Below are 20,714 nucleotides of genomic sequence, written 5' to 3'. Positions count from 1 at the left end.
CACACACACACACACACACACACACACACACACACACACACACACACTTAAATCCAAATAGGTCAGATATCTCTTCCTGCTTGAAGCCTCTCCTTTTCCTCCCTTAAATCCACTTTCTCATTTACCTGAGAGGCAGGATGTATCACCCCTTCCCTGTACTCTCACAGCACAATGTCAATGTCACAGTTACAGCGCTTTTCATATTGTGTGATGGCTGTCTGGCTAGTCCACCAGACAGTGGATGCCTCAGAAAGGTCAGGAAGGATGCCAGGCTTCTCTTGTGCCTCAGCACTGTACTCAGAGTCTGGCAATAGAAAGTCCTCCACAGATTAGTTAAAGTGAGTGAGAGAGTGAGAGTGAAAATGAGCAAACCTGTTACAGAGCTCGGGGGTTGAATATGTAGAAGATCATCTATAGTGGAGTGTTTTCTTAGAGGTAAATGGCCCTCCATGAAGTGACTAAGAACCTTTTTCTTCTTAACATAATCTTGAGTAGCTTCTCTACGGTAGATAATTCCAGAGACTGCTCCTAAGAGCCAAGAATACCTACACTAAAAGGAAATGTTTTTCCATAATTGTATAGGATGAGACGCTTGAGATCTTACAACTCACTTCAGGGGAAGACTACAGCAGTTTAATTACTGTCATAATTCATTCAATGTTTGGATACAGTATGAAACACTCATTAAAGACTTTACAATTAATATGCAATTAATTTAGAAACTTACATAGTTGTGCTGTACAGAATAAAATGCAGAAGTATAAATATAAATGATGAATAATAAGCCATAATGGACTATTAGGGTCTGGAATCCTCTAACAGACAATAGACCATTTGACTTTCTAGTTTCTATTGCAAGTCATTTACGGATGTTTTAGATGTGCTGGGAGAAGAAAATAATAACACTCTATTATTCCAAATAATAGCAAAAAATATCACGATGAAAGAGTGAGAGGAATTCAAATCTGTTTCAGTATGTCATCTTGCCATACTCCCTGGTGAATGAGAGGCAATGTTTCTATTTACTCACCTTTCATTTAACAAATGTTGATTGAGCATCTGTTGTGCGCTACATGTTTTCCAGTTGAAGAAGATGGTGGATGGAAATGTAAGTAACTTACTCTAAGTATGATGGACTGAAGCTCATTAAAGGAAGTGAGAATTTCTAACTTGTAACTTACTCTTTCAAAATAATGTCTTCCCAGGGACCATCGTTAATGATTCTTGTACTTGTACACTTTCCACTTTACAAAGAGGTTTTACATAAATATCTCACGTAGGGTCCACAGTAATCCTTAGTGTAGGCAGGACTATTATGGATCCAGTTTTGCAACTGGGGAAGTGAAGTAAAGTATCCAAGATGACACCAATGGCGAGTTACTGAGCCAGGACCAGGACCAAGTTTCCTGGCTCTGAGTCTAGTTCTTTTCTCAGTTATTCTGCATTTCAACAGGAGGTCAGACTGATGCAGCTAAAAATGGCTTGAGAATTCAACTCTGGCAAAGACACGTTATCAAGAGTCTTTCTAAAATGTGATCTTGTTTATATTTGTGTGGGGCCATGAAGAAATTGAAGGATTGAGATTGTGATCTTTGGCATCCATCCCTTCCTCCAATAATACATCCTAAGAATTGACAAAGACCTTCTCCATTCACAGAATCCAGCCAAGAAAAGAGGGAGCTGTATATGGAACACTGTTGGTAAACTGGAGGTTTCTGAAGCTGTGCTTCTGCAAGCTTTAAAAAACCACTCATCAAAAATGCACTAGATTTTAAATCCTTGGATGCTTCTTAAGAGCTCAACTGGCTCTTTAGTATAAGACACAAAAATCAATCACATATGTCCTTGAAGAAATGAAAACCAAAACACTTTTAGCTTTGCCAAGTGAAGTTTTTCCTAAAGTGTTCCTCAGAGTGAGGTTGATATTTAGCATTCTTAAGTGAGCTGTTAAGCCCTGGTGCAATATAAATAGATGTAACTTAGTGGCTGGTGACAGGAGATTCCCCTCATGTCTGTCCCTCTGCCCTCTATTCTGTATTATGACTAAATGGACTCTAATAAATCCTATCAGCTCACAGGGCCTGGTAAGTGTATCACTTACCAGAGCCATTAACATGTTAGTGCCTTTTTGGTGGGTCATTATCTGTGTTGGTGGTCTTTTGCAAACTTCAAAGAGTTGTGAAGAAAGGAAAAAATTTCCAAAGGGTAAAGTGATGGAATGATACTGACTGAATTGTCTCACTGTTGAATTCATATGCTTGTTACTGAACCAAACTTGGGTCCATTCACCTGACGTTGAAGCAAAGCCAATCTACTGACAACAGTTGTGGTGAAGGAAAGTACAGCATTTATTGCAGGGTTTATCTCCAATCAAGGAGAATTGGGCAACTTATGCTCAAAGATCCAAACTCCCCAATGAATTTTTAGAGAAGGGTGTTTAAAGACAGTGTGAGGGAGAGGGTTGCAGGGTGCTTGATCGGCTTGTGCGCAATTCTCTGATTGGTTGATGATGAGGTAACAGGGTGATATTTCGGAAATCTCAACCATCAACCTTCTAGTTCCAACCAGTCTGGGGTTTACGTGCTGGTGGTCAGTGTGCAATTAACTTCTTCCCCCTGATGGGGGTTTTAGTATCTGCAAAGCAATTCAAGAATATGGCTCAGGATATTATCAATAGCCCTTGAGGAGAAACTAAAGGTCCTTGACTTTGTTTTATGGCTAAACTATTATTTTTGTCTGCTTGACTGTTTTCCTTTGTTTCTTCATTTTCTCACTTCTCTGATTAAATTTGCTCTTTGGAACTCGGAGAAGGCCTAGGAGGCTAAAGCTTTTCTATAAACAAGAGGTGAGGGATAAGGGGGTGGTCTGTTCCTGGAAAGGCCCCTTCGGCGTTCTGCTCGGTTTGTTTGTTTTTTGTTTTTTGTGGTACGGGATCTTCCCGGACTGGGGCACGAACCCATGTCCCCTGCGCCACCAGGGAAGCCCTTCTGCTCAGTTTTATGTTGAAGTCTAGTCCCCAGTGTGATGGTATCTGGAGATCTGATTTGGGGAAGGTAATTAGGTTTAGACAAGGTCATGAAGATAGGGCCCTCATGATGGAATTAATGCCCTTGTAAAAAGAGAGACCAAAGAACTTGATTTCTCTCTCTCTCTCTCTCCCTCCCTACTTATGCATGCATTAAGGACAGATCATGTGAGGACACAGTGAGAAGGTGGCTGTCTCAGCTCAAGAATACAGCCCTTTCCAGACACTGAGCCTGCTGGCAGCTTGATCTTAGACTTTCCAGTCTCCAGAACAGTGAGAAATAAATTCCTGTTGTTTAAGCCACCCAAGCTTCAATTTTGTATGACAGCCCACGCTGAATAAGATATGTATATAGTGGAAGTGGATTAATTTAACACCAGAAAATCTGGCTCACCTCTTATCCTTGCTTAACCTATTTCTGCCTCAGTCTCCTTATCTGTAGAGTGGGGAACTGTGAGTAACTCCCCTCATTCCCAACATCACAAGGTTCTTGTGAGAATCCAGTAAGAGGAGGTTTGTAAACTGCCAACAGAATTCCTTTGTTGCTCTCCTCTTGAGGATCTTTAGTTTCACGACTCAAATAACGTGTTGTTGGGAATGTGCCACTAAAGTTGAAATTGAAAAATTGTGTAGGAAAAATAAATAAAAATAAAAATGGAAGAAGAGGTAGGTTAAGAGCTCTACAAAATGTTTCTAGTTTTAAATGCTGGAGGTCTGAACCCATACATGCTAATTGTTTTAAGTGAATTTTTATGGTGTGGTAGTTTAAAAAAAAAATCTGACAGAGCTTGAGTTCCTATATTAGAACTCAAGAAAAATCGTTGTAATCTTACTTGTTATGTGTTATTGTATATTTTATAGTGTTTATATTTTATATCATATAGTATTCTTTATGGTATTTGGAAGCTAATTAAATTAATGCGCAGAATTGAAGTCATGTTATCACAAATGACACCTTGTGGCAGCATGTGATATTTCAGCCCAGCTGTTATGGACTTCATTTCTTACTTTTTTTAAATAATTTTTTTATTTTAGAACAAATTTAGATTTATTTTGAAAAATTATGAAGCTGGTACACAGAGTTCCCATAAACCCCACAGCTAGTTTCCCCCATTATTAACATCTTAACGTTAGTATGGTATATCTGTCACAGAAAATGAACCAATATTGATACTGTACATTATTATTAAGTCCACACTTTATTCAAATTGCTTAGTTTGTATCTAATCTCCTTTTTTGGTTCCAGGGTGCCCTCTAGAACACCACATTTAGTTACCATGTCTTTTTAAGCTCCTCTTGGGAATTCCTTGGCGGTCCAGTGGTTAGGACTCTGCACTTTCACTGCTGTGGGCCCAGGTTCAATCCCTGGTCCAGGAACTAAGATCCCGCAAGCCACGCGGCACAGCCAAAATTTTTAAAAAACATAAAAAAGCCCCTCTTGGTTGTGACCATTTCCCAGACTTCCTTTGTTTTTGGTAACCTCCAGAATTTTGAGTAGTGCTGGCCAGGTATTTTGTAGAATGCCTCTTGTCTGGGATTGGTCTGATGTTCTGCTCATGATTAGACTGGAGTTATGGGCTTTTGAGAGGAATACTCTTATAGACATTTTAATCCTGTGAATTTGGGAATACTCCAGTAGAAATTCAGAAAATTCTCTGGCACAAGGAAAAATTTTTTGGCCTGAAGCAGCCCGGTCCACAGTGGACGTCTAACAACTGGAGAAGTGCTGTAAATACAAAAAGAAACTTGCAGCAAAGTCTATTCTAGTCCTAACTGATTCCAAGAAGCCACAGATTGCCACAGGTCTGTTCACTATCTTAAATCCTTTCGTTCTGAAGTCTTTCAACACATCTCCTGTAATAAGTTTTCTGTGGGGAAAAGACTTTCAGTTTTTTATGGATTAGTGGGGAAACTATTCATTTTACAGAAATCTCCTTATAGGCAACATTACTCAACTAGATATCTGAAACCCCCATATTATCCTGAACATATGTGAGTGAATAAGAACATGGGATTTATGTGCCGAAAGGAACTCCTGTAACTTGGCTACTGACCAGTATTTAACAGCAGAAGAGTCAAATTAATGTAATTAATTATGTAATACACATGCATATGCTCTATCTGCAGTTTGGTTTTTACAGTTGATGGAATGCCTCTGTGTGTGAGTGTTCAGTTACTCAGTCCCTTTATTATCCCACTGTAATCTTTATAACTATTCTGTTCTGTATAACAATAACAGCTTATATTTATTTAGAGCCTATCTGAGTTTTACGTATTTTATCTCATTTAATCCTATCTATTGCAGATACTCACTATCCTCTTCTATAAATGAGGAAATTGAGGCTTAGAGAAGTTAAGTAACTCACTCAAGGATACACAAAGTCTGGATTCAGGACCAAGGCAAGGACTGTTTGGCTCCAAAACCTCAGGTCCTACTGGGTTAAACTACCTTTGTGTCCCTAAGTTATTTCGAAATGCCTTTTGTGTCAGTAAGGAACGTGTCTTTTCTTAATAGCTCTTGTAATTTCCATCCATGTGGCACGTGTTTAATCCCATTTGAAAATAAGCAAATGGGGACTTATTCCTACTGATTACCACTGTCATGGGCGAAAAAATATCCATCCGCCTCATCCTACTTGACTCATAGGCTAAACACGGTTCTGGGACCCAATTCCACTGTATGGAGGAGTCTCACCCGCACAGCACCAGACCATTCTCAGACACTAGTGAGGTGTCCAGCAACTCAGCTCGGTTCTCGTACTGTCTCTCGGGGCACAGCTGCAGATTCCACCGGCCGAGGGCTCAGTCCTACAGGACGCCCCACCCCCACCCCCCCCTCCTGCCCACTTAAGATGCCAGTTGCAAGCCCAGGTTATCATGTTTGCTTCTGACCTACCAGCTATAGATTAGAGTTGACCCCATCTCCTGCTTTGGGTTTGATTAATTTGCTAAAGTGGCTCACAGAACTCAGAGAAACATTTTACTTACTAGATTCTGTGTTTATTATAAAAGAATATAACTCAGGAACAGCCAGATGGAAGAGGTACACAGGGTTAGGGGCAGAGAAAGGGTGAAGAACATCCATGCCCTCTCCAAGGCTGCCAGTCTTCCCAAATCTCCACGTGTTCACCAATCCATAAGCTCTCCGAACTCTGGATTCATTATATAGGCATGATTAAATTATGATTGATTAATTATGATTGATTAATTGATTGAAATCAACCTCCAGCTCCTTGTCCCTCCCCAGAAATCACGGGTGGGACTGGAAGTTCAAACCCTCTAATCATATGATTGGTTGTCCTGGCAACCAGCCCCATCCTTTTGTGCCATCCAAATGTCACCTCACTGACAAAACAAAAGACACCTTTATCTCTCTCAGCACTTAGGGAATTCCAAAGGTTTTAGGAGCTCTGTGCCAGGAACTGGGGACAAAATCAAATATACATTTCTTATTGTAAATTACAGTATCACACATGCCAACAGTAAGATAAGCCATTCAGCAGCCCTGCTACCTGAAGCTAGAGCTAGAGTGGCTTGAATCGCCATGTCCTAAAATATAGTGTATTAATGAAAATTTTAAGGTAGGAAGGTCAACAGATCAGAAGATGATCACCATTGAAAAGGTAGTTTGTTACAGTTCCCAAGAGGAGGAGACGTGCCATGCCTTGGGGGACCACACTGGGAAGCAGCAGGGTCAGTCAGGAGGCAGGGGGAGAGGAAGCAACCTTGGGTAAAAGCCTTTTTTGTGGTTCCCACGGAAGGAACAGGTGAGGCAGGGGAAACAGGCTTGGGACTGGCTAGTTGAGTAATCGTAGCAGGCGCTGGGCTATAGGGGCTGTCCCTAGTTGTCTGGTACATGGCCCTGGAGTGATTAGGGCAGGTGGATAGTGGCCCCCATTATGAGAACTTGATAAAGGAGGTGGTTGGAGTGTGAGCTCCAGATTTGCTGGTTTGTATTTGAAAAATCGCAGGTGGGCAAGTTGTTTACTATCTCTAGGAACTGGCTAACCCTGGGAGGTGGTGTTCCATGAGGGTCAGCAAGACCCCAAGACGTCAAAACATCAGAATACAGAAAATAAAAGATATAGTTGATAACACTCCAGCTAGAGGATTTCTGGCTCTTCTAAGTTGGGAAGGGCATACAAATCTACCCATAAACCAGGTAGAAATATCCAAAGCTAATTCAGCTATAAACAATGGAAATGGGTCTTAATGCTCTGTAAGAGAACCCCTTATAAGTAGAGGAAGAACAACAAAACAAATCAATGACAACTGGAAGATCAAATGCAACTATCTGAGCCTAGACTGTCTGGGTTACCTTAAAGGACTTGTCACAAGCCAGTGCTTCCCAAGAGGATACAGAAAGTTAGCATCCATCAAACCTTACAAAGTAGAACTGCAATTATTTTTCTTAAGCCCAATTTATTAGCAAGCTACATTCTCTACGCTAGTGTATGTAGTGTGCATGCGTGTGCACACACACATACCTACACATAGCAATAGTTTGCCTAAATGTGAGCTCAGCATCAGACACCACCCACCCCTCCCCCAACACACATTTGGTTATCACAAATTCTCAAGAGTCTGTGTTTAGTGGGTCCAAGTTGACATGGCTGAAATAGGCCTTTTTGTTTTTCTCAAAAGCATTGAGATACATTAAGACAAAGTAAAGTTAAACCTACCCATTTTGACTTCACAGCTTCCTTAGGAACAGAAGCAGTATTTTCAAATCCAACAGTGCTGTTTACTCCAGGAAACGTTTTCCTCATAGTCATGGCAAAATCAAACACCACATTATCTCAAGTTCCAGCAAACACTTTATTCTCCTCATTAATGTCTCAAAACTGTTGGAAGCCAAAGCCTGGAAAAAGCCCTTTGGCAATAAATGTGAATGTTTTACAAAGAGAAGAAAGAAGTTGCAAGAGGTTGTAAGTTTCCGTTAACTGTATTTGAGTATTTTTCTTTGGTAAAGTCCCCAAACAAACTTGAATAAATTAGACACAGTGTCGATAGAAGTAAAAGAAGTAGTCTGTAAAGAATATCCCAGCAAAATAAGGATCCGTTGAACAGTCAGCTAAATCCTGTCAGAACAAGGGGGAAAAGAAAAGAGAGAATGATTAATGTAAGAATTAATTGTAGCTAAAGTTTATTTATCTATTTATTTATCTAATGGCCCATTTCTTTCTCACTGAAAAGAAAAAAAGAGAGCTTACCGGCGCAGCTACCCGGAAATGGTATGCGCTGTCAAAGAACGGGGCTGCAGGGAGGCTCCAAATGTGCTGATATCCCTAAATAATGAATGAAAGAGAGATCCATTTAATAACTGTATTTTACACTCAGTTGGAAAGAACATAGGCTGAAAAAGCATTCCCTTGACTGCTGTAGGAGAGGTATTTGTGACAACAGCTTTTGATGGTGTTGCTGGAAAAGTCTGCAGCTTCTGAAGGATGCACAGAAGATGCTGAACAAAGCTCTGTGATCAGAGTCAGCAAAGGGAAACATTGGCCTGTGGCTCATGGCATCTCTCTCAGTGAAGAACAGAGGCTGTGCCAAAACTGTAGACACACTTCTTCTAGAATGGGGACAGAATGCCGAGGAGCTGGAAAACGTTACCTGTGTCATCTCCTGGGAGACTTCTTGGTGGCTTTGCATGCCTTTGGCTTCCCTTTTACTATGGAAACACATACTTCCAAGGGTGAACTTGCACTGGAAGACTATCAATGGCTCTGTTGTGCTTCAAGAGACAAAGAAAAGAAAAGGCAAATGGAAAAGAAGTTACCAGCTCCCACTAGGCTACATCTTGATGAGAAGAGGGACTAATGGGAAGATACCTTGGAAATCCATTCAGAGTTCCAAATAGGCATGTTATTACACAAAGCTCACGGATGCCAATATACTAGTTCACATCTCATTATAACAGAAACTCAATCTCAGATGACTACTGTTATGGACTGAATGTTTGTGTCCTCTCCAAAATTCGTATGTTTAAATCTTAACCTCTAATGTGATGGTGTTAGGAGGTAGAGCCTTTAGAAGGTTGACTAGGTCATGACGGTGGAGCCCTCATGAGTGGAAATAGTGACCTCATAAAAAGGAGCCCAGGTCTCTCATCCCTTCTGCCGTGTGAGGACATACAGAGAAGACGGCTACCTATCAACCAGGAAGTGGACTCTCACCAGACACCGAATCTGCTAGTGCCTTGATCTTGGACTTCCCAATCTCCAGAACTGTGAGGAATGAATGTGGTTTAAGCCACCCAGTCTATGGGGTTCTTGTTATAGTAGCCTGGAACTGACTAAAACTAAAACTGAGATAACATATGACAGTCTCTAAAACCTAATCTCATGACTTAAATCACCTCAACATCAGAACTTCTTATCTTCCTAGATTTTTAAATAATTTTTGGATGTATTCCTTCTCTTTTCACTGGCAGCTGAATTTGCTTCCATCTGAAGTTTCCAGGATTTCAGATTCTGCAGACTCCTGCTCTGAGTAGGTATTGTTTGAATCAGAGAGGCAAACAACACAGGTAGGGATGTGCAGGTGAGCCCCGTTAGGAATTATAAGCCCTTCAAGTATCAGGGTGGAAGACCTGTCAGAAAGAATGGTTCTTCTCTGGAGGCTGGCCCAAGAATCATCATCAAGATGAGATCCATCTGTCTTTGGAAACAATATTTTTGCACAAGTGGGACAACCTACAATCTCGGTTGAGTATATGTGTTATTTTAAGATCACCCATGTTAGAAAAAAATGGTTCTTAATCTAAAAAGCCTGATTTAGGGGCTTCCCTTGTGGCGCAGTGGTTAAGAATGCGCCTGCCAATGCAGGGGACACGGGTTCGAGCCCTGGTCCGGGAAGATCCCACATGCCGCAGAGCAACTAAGCCTGTGCGCCACAACTGCTGAAGCCCACACGCCTAGAGCTCGTGCTCTGCAACAAGAGAAGCCACTGCAATGAGAAGCCCACACACCAAAACGAAGAGTAGCCCCCGCTCACCGCAACTAGAGAAAGCCCACAAGCAGCAACAAAGACCCAACACAGCCAAAAAATAAATAAGTAAATTTATATTAAAAAAAAAAATAGCCTGGTTTAGTGGTTCAAGATGACCATCTGCCACTTCAGGGGATATACCACTTCACTTATTTCCCTCCATCGAAGCTAGGAACGAATGAGGAAACTATATTCCAGGTTGCTTAGAGAGTGCTAGAGAATAGTCCATTTAGCTTTTGCTCTGCCTGTAAATATGGTGGGTTCTAAGTCATGGAATTTTAGCTGCTTGAAACAAACCTTTCCAAGGCAAGCAGTTGGCGTGTGTCATTAGCTCATTGTAGAAGCAAAGTGGATGAGAGAAGGAGTATGAAGTCTGAGTGAAACAGAGGAAGAGATGGGGTGGGGAGGGGGGAGGGACTGATGGAGGAAGAGTAACAGAGCTGGGGAAACAGAGGGAAAGTGGGGAGGACAGAGGAAAGGGAGAAAGGAAAGGGAGAAGAGAGGAAATGTGGAAGGGACAAAGGAGAAACTGACATCAAGAGACACAAAATAAACACCATCTATCTGCATGGTATCTCACTGCATAATTTCTGCAAAAGTCTTAAAGTACCATAATTATTTTAAATAGCTGATAAAATAGATTAGAGTTTTGTGATTTTTGGAGGAAAGGCAGTCATAATATGAAGTGCCTGCTATGTGCCAGGAAGGGCCAATGTTCTTAAATATCTCATGTCACTGGGGAGGCAGGAAAGTGATGGCTAAAAGGAAGGGCTGATTTGAAGCCCAGCTCCACCACTTACTCGCTATGAGTTTTGGGACAGGCTTTTTGACCTCTCTAAACTAACTGTTCCCATCTGAAAAATATAAACCAGAAAAAAAAATGCCAACCTCAGCGGATTGTTGAGAGGATTATATGACCCAGTAGTAAAGTGTAGAGTGTCTGGCATATAGTCTGTGCTCAGCAAATGGTAGTTATTAATTTCACTATTATCTGTGATTCTCACAGCAGCTCTCCTTGTTATGGTATAATGTCAAACACGTCTTACAAATGAATAAACAGTAGCTCAGAGAGGATGACTGGTTTCCCCAAGATTACTGAATTAGTAAGTGACAGAGACAAAATCTGAACACTGGTCTGCCCACCTCCAAACTCTGACTTCTTTTTTTCAACTCCCTTGGGGGAAGGGGGTGGTGTCTGCATTAGCATTGCTCCCAGAAGCTCACAAAAATGTGCAGCCCCCCACATCCAGGGGGCCAGGGCCACACTATTACTCTAGTTCCCACCCCAATTCAAAGGGACACAGCCAGGGGCAGTCTGAGAGCATCAAACCCAGGGTCATTGTCACTTTGTAGGTATGAGTATACAGCACAGAGCCTTTCCATTCCACTGGAGGGAGCCTGGAAGGCCCCAACCTTCATTTTGAAAACCCCTCCCTCAAGCTGGCCTAACTCTCAACCCAACCATTATTCTTTAACTGATAACTTTCCACCTCCTAACTTATTGATCAAATTGTGAAGGAAATTCAGTATTGTTATTCAAATAATGATAAAAAACAGAATTGTCTTTTACAGCTATGCACTTACTTGATTTCCAGAGAGAATTTGACATTGGTAGGTGTGTACTTATTAACAGGAATATGGTAATTGTAATTTCCAGACCTAATTATGGAAAAAAAACCACAAATCAAAATACTCAGGAAAGGGTTCAAAAGGGTTTTTTCTACTTTTTGTATACTATGTAAACTGTGAAATATTCTATAATACGTAACAGATACAGAAAATCAAGTTTAAATTTCAAAGTGATCTCTTTCGGATCTTACTATATATGAAATATACCACAAAGATTTATGGTTTGTTAAAATACACAGAAGAAATGACAGAAAGTCAAATCCCAGACCATATGCACAAAACTAAACAAATAGGAAATGACTTCAGTTCCCCTTAAGGAGATACAGATTTCAGAAGACAAATGAGGCAAAGTCCTCAAACTAACAATCCCTCTGGAAAGAAAATTGGAAATAATAAATACCAGCTTTTTTACAGTAAACCACTCCCTTTTAGGCAACATTAGCAGGAAATATCATGTACTTTCAGAACTGGAATCAACTAAAATTATTATAGTCCTAATTACCATTTAGTAATGGAGAAAACTGCAAGACAGAAATGCTTATACAGACATTCCTCCCGCCCTTGACGAGGGATGCTTAGGGAAAGGGGGGAGTTCCACTGATCCCTACTGTAATGAAAACCCTAGCAAAAAGGCTTATTGTATCTAATACAAGTTCTTATGACTGGCCATCCCTTGAATTATATGGAGAAATAACTTAAAACCAGATAAATGGGGGAAAGAGCCAATCATTTAAAATTTCCGTTAATGAATATTAAACTGGGCTGTTAAAAATAAGAAAGCAAAAATAAAAGCAATAGATCTGAACTGGGATCGGGAGGGCTTTGTCCTACTGGAGGAAGCTTGGGTAAATAGAATTCTTTTCCTACTATGTGCCTCCCAACATCTGTGTGCTTTCCAGGCACCCAACTCCTTAGCTAGTAAGTATCCTCATCTTACAGATGAGAAACAGGTACGCAGGGAGAATAAACATCTTGTCAAAGTGCTGGAATTTGAACCCAAATCATCTCACTCTTCATTACGTCATTCTACCAAACCAATTATGTCTGTCTCTTGACTTTTTCAAGCTCACTGAGCCTCAAGTTTTGTAACAGCAAAATGGGGATAATACCAACCTCATGTGATTTTGTGAGAATTCAATGACATAATGAATGTAAAGGTCATAAACAAATCATAAAGCACCATACAGGTTATTTTCAAAAGTCAGGACCATCAGCCTGAAGCCTAAGGTACATTAGGCTGAAAAAGAAATAAGGCTGAGAATCCGTAGGATTTGTGACACCAATTCAAAATATACAGCCTTGCCTTTAACCTAGCAGGCTTAAATATTAGCAGGTTTAACTAAACCAGTAAATACTGATCAAATAAAGAAAAATAACTCCTTATTCTTAATGCCTACAACTTGCATATTGTGTTTGCTGAAGCTTCTATGCTTGACCTCTATGCGTCTAGATGCATTGTTACCTTGATGCAGGCGATACACTAGAGATGAACATTGCTGATAACTTTTGCAGTACCCAGATTTTTTTCTCTTAACTGAAAAGGTTAGGATAAGCTATATTTTTCAGCAATTAAAATAATGATATCCCTTGTTATTAAAATATACAAATGTCAGCTCACTCATAACTTGGAGCCATCAGTAATAATGTCTTTCTTTTCTATAAAATTAACTAACAGCTCTGTGCCTATGGTATGTGGCCTCAGAGAGTCAGCCACAGAGCTGCCCCCTAAGCTTTTAGCTTTGGACTTACCCATTAAACCAGGAGACTGCAATCTTTGGAGCCGTGGTTTATTGACATTTGCTAATACCAACCATTTTATGATTCCCTCTTCCACCATGCAACAAATGTGTTTTCACTTAAGGAGCAATGTAAGCACACATCGGTTTTACCGGGTAGCATTAGCTTTCATTCCAGTCTCAAAAACCCAGAGCCCTGAGTAAATTCCAGAAACAATCAGGGGATAATGGGGAGGCTTACCCACCCGCACTGGAGGCTTCTACTGCAATACCGACGATCTATTATTTGCTGGATTTCCATAATCTGAATAGAACTGATGGTTGTATCAATCCCTGAATTGAGAAGAAATAAAGTAAACTTTTCTGCAGAGAAAAAGAGCATTGTGCTCCAGCGCAGGCTCCAAATTGCAGATTGTGAAATAAGAGTTTCCTAGATAAATGGATTCCATTTGCATTCAAATGGGGGAAAAAAAGGAGAAGAAAGGGGAGAAGGCTTTTGTTGTTGTTACAGTAAGTTTTAAGAAAACTAAAAAAAAAAAAACAAAAAAAAAACAAGCTCCAATAGACAGCCTCATAATATCCAAAACAATGCCTGGATCGTGGAAGTCCTACTAAATTGAGATTTATTGAAAATGGAGAGCGCAATGTGATATGCAATCTGGCCAATAAAGAAAGATTCAACAAAAATCAGAAAACAGAAAACCAACTAAAAATTTAGCAGAAAAATAGAAGAAGAGAGCAGGAAGTTCAAATAAATTATTAAAATCCATGAAGATCAACCAAAAGGCCTAGCGGTATGCAACCATTTCTAATGCCTCCTTAATGGTTAGGGAGGCCTCGATTATCAAAATGTACTCCCACGGGTGTTTGTGGCAGAGTGCAGCCTCCGTCCCTGTGCCTTACTCCAGTAATGCTTTCACAGCTTGTTAGTATTCTGCCTGGCTCCACAAAAACAAAGAAGAGAGTCACTTAAATATAAACTTACAGTCACTCCCCCAGTCAAGGTTGGTTAGCGCCTGTCCTGCCAAGAATGATGTGCTCCTGTCTCCTGAAGAGGAAGAAAGTCTGTCAGTCTTGAAGCTTGTTCAGGATGGGAAGAAACCCAGTGTGTGCCCTAGTTTGTCTCTGTCAGTTGAATGTTTCCCCCACCTTTCAACCCATCACATCCCTATGCCATTTCATACAGAGCTAGTTTACTGTCACCCTTCTCCAAAAAGCCACCTGTTTCGGACTGAATTATGTCCTCCAAGTTCTTATGCATGAAGCCCTAACCCCTGGTAACTCACTCAGAATGTGACTGTGTTTGGAGATGGGCCTTTAAAATGATAATTAAATTAAAATGAGGCTGTTAGTGTGGGCCCTAATCCAATCCGAATGGCATTCTTATAAGAAGAGGAGATTAGGACATGAAGAGGCCTGCTTGCATGGAGGAGAGACCTTGTAAGGACACAGAGAGAAAGCGGCCATCTTTGAGCCAAGGAGTGAGGCCTCAAGAAACCAGACCTGGTAGCACCTTAATTTGGACTTCTAGCCTCCAGAACTGTGAGAAAATAAATTTCTGTTGCTTAAGTCACCTAGTCTGTGGCATTTCGTTATGGCAACCCCAGCCGACTAAGACACCATCCCGGATTAGATCACTGCAGCTCACAGCTCCCCCACTTCCACTGCCATGGCATGTATTATTACCGAATCCTCTAAGTGGTGATCAATCAGTGATACCTTCTCTATCACTGTACCAAAGGGCACATTATCTCTGGATTGTTACTTTTCTTGTATCTTTGCCCTTTCTCAAAAACTCCAGACTAGGGAACCTCTACTAACATTCTTTGAATCATCTATAACTCCAAGCATAATGTGATCCACTCAGGAAAAAAGCGAGCTTAAGTTAAAAACTGAGCTGCAGCCAGCTGAGGAGAGGACTCAAATCACTGGTATGGGGCCAGAGCTCGCTTGTGGGGAAGGAAGCCAGGGGAGTGGTTATGACCCGTCAGAGCTGAAAAGGCATTTTAAAAGCAATATTGAAAAGGTAACCACTCAGATGACTGTTGTTAAGGCTATGGGGAAAAAAATGTATCTTTTTAAAGTGGATGGTAAAAGCAACCATTTAGTGAGTTGTTCAGCAAACCTAACAAAAGAATTTTAAAGTTTTTGCAGTCAGTTTTTAAATTTGCAGATGTTTTCTCAAGTATATGTACTCTTTATTGCAGTCCTTCATTTTCATTAAACAATATCTATGTTTTTCAATATAATTTGGGGCAAAACACAAAGACGTTAACCTTATTTAACAAGAGACGTAAGTTAAAACAATATGTGCTGCTTTCATGGGAAAGAAAAAGAGACAAGAGCTAAAACAAGTTTCTGTATGGAATTTCAGGGTAGAAAGCAAAGCAACGGTGCAGACTTCTGGGGGTTAGTCGCTCCTAAGTATCTGTCCAGGTTAGTACTTCTCACACTAAGTGGAAGGGCTGGTTTTCTTGTCTAGAAACCTAACTGTGAGCTTTTGGAAGACTGCATCTTGTTCACTATTGTATCCCCACATAAGGCAATGCCAGGCTCAACTGTGGGGCTCACTACATATCTGTGGAAGGATGGAAGGAGGAGAGTCAGGGAAAGAGGAAGGGAGGAGGGAAAGCCAATCATGTAGCTTCTAGAAAAATGTTTCCTCTTCCACACTCAAAGGAGACACCCCTAGGGGATGGGTGCAGAGGGGTGCTAGGAGTGGACTTGGGGGAGCTGGGCTTCTTCATCCTGTTAGCAAATGGGAGTGAGACAACTTGAAGGTGAGGCAAGTTTCCTGAAATTCCTCCCCAGCGTGATGCTTCCCTTTAAGAAGAAATGGACCTTGATATATGGTGATTTTCTAGAAAACTGAATATTTCCCTTTACCTAAAAATGTATGTACTGTCTAAAAGGCCTCCAGATTTCTTGGATTCCAGCTATTCAAATAGTAATTTTCGAGCACATGTCTCCTGCTATGAGTTTCGCTTATGACTGCTTCCATAGAGGCTTATTTACAAGGCAAATGAGGCATAAAGAGAAGGGGAAACCCGACTTCTCTATCCTGTCTGTTTTCCTTCCCTACCTTTTGTTCTATTTTCCTGCCGAATTTTCAGGAAAAACGTCATTGTAAAGTCTGGCAATAGAACTACAGAGTTGTCTTACTTCCACAGAAGTGTATTTCTGGGTTCCTGGAGACGTAGAACCCTGTGATTAAGATTTAGCATCTAATGGGATAAAGTGTTTTTTAACAGTAATAAAAAGGTGAAGTTGAGGAGAGATAATCTTACAGCTTAGAATTATGAAAATGGCTTTTCAAAAGCAGGATTGGAAATAAATTTTGAGTCTCCTGTAAAACACCTCGACTTTGTCACTTCTCTGAGGCAAGACTATTCAATTCCGAAAGGCTGGTTATTGGAAAACCATAAATTCTCCTGTAGTCATACAGGGGTGGCTCTCATTTTACAAGTGCCTTCCAGCAATATTCCCTATAAAGTTAATATACATTCCCAACGGTTTCCATCGTAAAGTTGGAGATATATTTCACAATCAGCAGATGAGATCTCCCCATAAACTAAATCAGAAACTTCTGGAGAGGAGAGACTTAAGATGGTGTCCAACCAAAGTATATCCTGTCGTGGTAGAATGTGTGTATTGCGCTACTTGTAAAACTGCACTGATGGCTGATTCCCAGTTCATCTTGGATACCTTTTTCTTTCATGACTGAAACAGGCTCAGGCCAAGAAAAAGTCAATGAGCCCAACCAATCGATGACTGAGTCCTTTAACACGGGGAAACATTTTCTTTCAATCATTGACTCTTCTCAGAGGTCTGGTCTCCAAATCAAAATAAGCATGAATTACAGATGCCTTTTGCTTTGTGAGATTTTAAAAGTCTTTACCAAATCTCTTAAAATCTGTAGAACTCCACTGATGCTTTTTCCCACAGGCTCTTAAGTTTTTAATATCTAACTCTGCTGCCTATTTAAACCTTTATTAGTTCCATAGATTAAAATCTGATGCATCACACTCAGTTCCTCAGAGTAGAAGCTGAATATTTTGAAATACCCACTTTCCACTTCCTATTAGTCTTACACAAACCTTTTATTAAAGTGTGAGAAGAGGGGATAACCCTTCTGAAAGACATTTTAAGCAACCAACTTAGGCCCAAAGGAAGAATAATGGCTTGAGCTCAGCATGTCATGAAAATGCTGATTTCCCTGTACTTATTTTACTAGTAGTCTTACTCCTCAGGAAGGAGGCTCATAAATGTGTTCTGGGGCTTGGTAAACTGTTAAATATTACTCCACATCTCACTGAGAGTTAGTCTAAGTTTTTTTTTAGTTAAAAAATTTTTATTTTTAAATTTGTAATTGGTCTTAAATGCCTCAGAAACATCTTGTTGAAAAGAATATTTGCCTGGTTTTCTCTTCTTTTGGATTTAGGAACCCTGATGTCATATGTTGCCCTGGACAGAGGCAAAAGATGGAGCAGCAGCAGAGAAGAAATGCTTTTCTTCGGGCCCCCAGAAATATCCCACACTGGGGACAACATCTCAGTGGCTGTAGGCACACAACGGAATATTACTCAGCCATAAAAAGAGTGAAATAATGCCATTTGCAGCAACATGGATGGACCTAGAGATTATCACACTAAGTGAAGTAAGTCAGACAAAGACAAATATCATATGATATCACTTATATGTGGAATCTAAAAAGATGATACAGATGAACTTATTTACAAAACAGAGACTCACAGACATAGAAAGCAAACTTATAGCACCAAAGGGGAAAGGGGAGGAGGGATAAATTAGGAGGTTGGGATTAAAATATACACATTACTATATATAAAATAGATAACCAACAAGGACCTACTGTATAGCATAGGGAACTATACTCAATATCTTGTAATAACAAATAATGGAAAAGAATCTTATATATATTTTTATCTCACTTTGCTGTACACCTGAAACTAACAACATTGTAAACCAACTATATTTCCATAACATTTTTTTTTAATGGCTGTAGGCAAAGGGGAGGGGGCAGAGGTGCTGAAAGGGCTTTCTAGAGGCATAGAGTAGATACTTTCTGCATCTTCTAGAGTTGATCCCAGGTACATGCACACACCAAGCCCAAATAAGTGGAGGCAGAATGCTGGGGACAGGGGACCCAGATTTCGATTTCTACTTTGCTCATAATTCACTGCAGAATCTTAAGCAAAGTCCTCAGCCTCTATTTCATCAGTCATAAAATGGGTAAATTGGTATAAATCAGAGATTCTTCTGACCTGGGGACTCTGGAATCCCAGATGATTACATAAAGGGGTCTGTGGTGTTGGCTGTGGACTTGAAAAGTAACAATCTCTCCCATAGATTTGTACCATTTTTCAAATGTTGCTGTTGAATTAACAAAAATAATTTGCATAATCTCGGGGTCAAAAAGTCAGGGAGCCACTGGTGTAGCTGCTCTCTGACCTTCTATGACTCTAAATCCCCCAGAGTTTTCAAGTTTCCTGAAGGTTATAGTAAATAGAACATTTAAATCCTTTCCGTTTTTTTTCTCAAGTTGAAAGAGGGAAGAGGGAAACAACTTTCCCAGTGTGTCAGAGAGCCTGATAAAGCAGAATTTAAACTCCGTTTTTAGCCAGAGAAGCTGATGATAGTTGTGTCTAGGAGGACACAGCCAGACACCTTGGAGCAAATCTTCTTTCTTAGGAGTCTCTTCAGTGTCTCTCATCGTTATAGAAACATAAGATGAGCAGACACTCATTGTCCCAGAGAAGATGGCAATAAACCTTCATGTGGTTTGATAAGGGCTACTCTTCCCAATATCCCCTTGATGTGAAGAGCTGGTTGCTATAGGAGTGAATTTGCTCAAGTCAAAAAACTTTCTGAAAATGAAGATTGGGCCAGTTTCCCAACCTCTTCCTGTTCAGGATTCATTGTTATCCACCTCACATGGGTCATATGGTCTCATTTGAGCACTGCTCTCAGAAAATGACACCCAGTATCCTCAAGGTGGACTCCCAAGGTGAGGAAAAGGGTTACCAGCCACAAGGTTCCACGTGCTTTAAAAAGGGAAGGGAGGTTCTGGGGCATTTCTGAGACAGTAATGGATTTTTCCATATTTAAAACTATTGAGGATATGATCTCTGAAACTGAAAATTTCTTCCTTCACATTGAACTTTTATCCTCACTCTATAGTGATGCATCTGTTCCCAAGTTCAATGAAAAATTGCTTTCATGAGAAAAACACTACAAGCATTGCCTCCTATAGGTGCAGGGGAAAACTCTCTGTGCCTTAGCTTCCTCACTGGAAAAAAAAGGGGATAATAACAGTGCCTATCTATCTTTCAAGCTTGTGAGGACTAAAGGACTTACTCGTGTAGCCTACTTATGACAGTGCCTTGCATACAGTAGTAATACGTCATTATGTGGTGTTACTGATGATGGTGATGATTTGTAGAAGTTATTTATTCAAGCCTCGAATATGAAATAATATCAAAGGAAATTATATTTCTGCCCCCAAACTTCAACCACTGACCATAGTCTACATGTCATTAGTCATTAGGTCTACTCAGAAATATTCTGGCTCATCATCTTCCAGGCATGTGTTAGGTCTGCACTTCACCAACTGTTTTTAAATTAGACATGACCAATGTCACTTGCTTTGGCCAGTAACATGTAAGCAGAAGTGACTGGTGTTACACCCACATGGAAGCTCTAAGAGCCAGTGCACAATTTGCCCCATTCTCTTACCACCTCTATAGAGGCTGTGGAAATACGTACTGAGAAGGAGTCTCTATCAGCTGAGTCCTGAATGGCGTGATGAACAAGATCCCTCTTTTGATCGACATTTGACATATAGAGAGAGTCAAATAAATGTTTGTCACATTAAGCCACAGTGATTTGGGAGTTGTTGTTACCACAGCATCTTAACTGATAAGTCACACTGATATGTATGTATTGTTATTATTAGCATCATCATCATCATTATTTTAGACACTTGTTAAAATGTGTGTATACAGAGGATATTTCTAGAAACAATAACTTAGTATACACTGGGATGTATAGTATTTGATCTTACAGAGATAATTACACTTTTAGTCCTTGATCAAGTTTCCATAATTTATTTTATTTATTTATTTATTTTTTTGGCCACGCGGCATGTGGGATCTTAGTTCCCAGACCAGGGATCAAACCCGTGCCCCCTTCAGTGGAAGCACAGAGTCCTAACCACTGGACCGCCAGGGAAGTCCCAATTTTTTAACATGAAAATTCTGTTACTTAAAGAGCATCAGTGTGTGTGTGTGTGTGTGTGTGTGTGTGTGTGTGTGTGT

General features: G+C 40.4%; 1 protein-coding gene across 1 annotated transcript in view; it reads right to left on the bottom strand.

Annotated features, from left to right (window-relative positions):
• Positions 1-7,824: 7,824 nt before the first annotated feature.
• Positions 7,825-20,714, bottom strand: part of MYRFL (myelin regulatory factor like) — a 117,482-nt gene continuing 104,592 nt past the window's right edge. The window contains exons 20-25 of the mRNA XM_027106999.1: positions 14,366-14,428; positions 13,626-13,713; positions 11,600-11,674; positions 8,639-8,759; positions 8,239-8,313; positions 7,825-8,106 (exon numbers count right to left, since the gene is read on the bottom strand). Coding sequence (XP_026962800.1) covers positions 8,020-8,106; positions 8,239-8,313; positions 8,639-8,759; positions 11,600-11,674; positions 13,626-13,713; positions 14,366-14,428 — 509 coding nt within the window. The 3' untranslated portion in view covers positions 7,825-8,019. The remainder of the gene's footprint in view (positions 8,107-8,238; positions 8,314-8,638; positions 8,760-11,599; positions 11,675-13,625; positions 13,714-14,365; positions 14,429-20,714) is intronic.

The sequence above is a fragment of the Aethalodelphis obliquidens genome, unplaced genomic scaffold (genome assembly GCF_003676395.1).
Source record: "Aethalodelphis obliquidens isolate GAN/ISIS:26980383/991018 unplaced genomic scaffold, ASM367639v1 scaffold8, whole genome shotgun sequence".
Lineage (NCBI taxonomy): Eukaryota > Metazoa > Chordata > Mammalia > Artiodactyla > Delphinidae > Aethalodelphis > Aethalodelphis obliquidens.
Note: the sequence above shows the minus strand (reverse complement) of the source record. Positions and strands in the feature narration are given on the sequence as shown.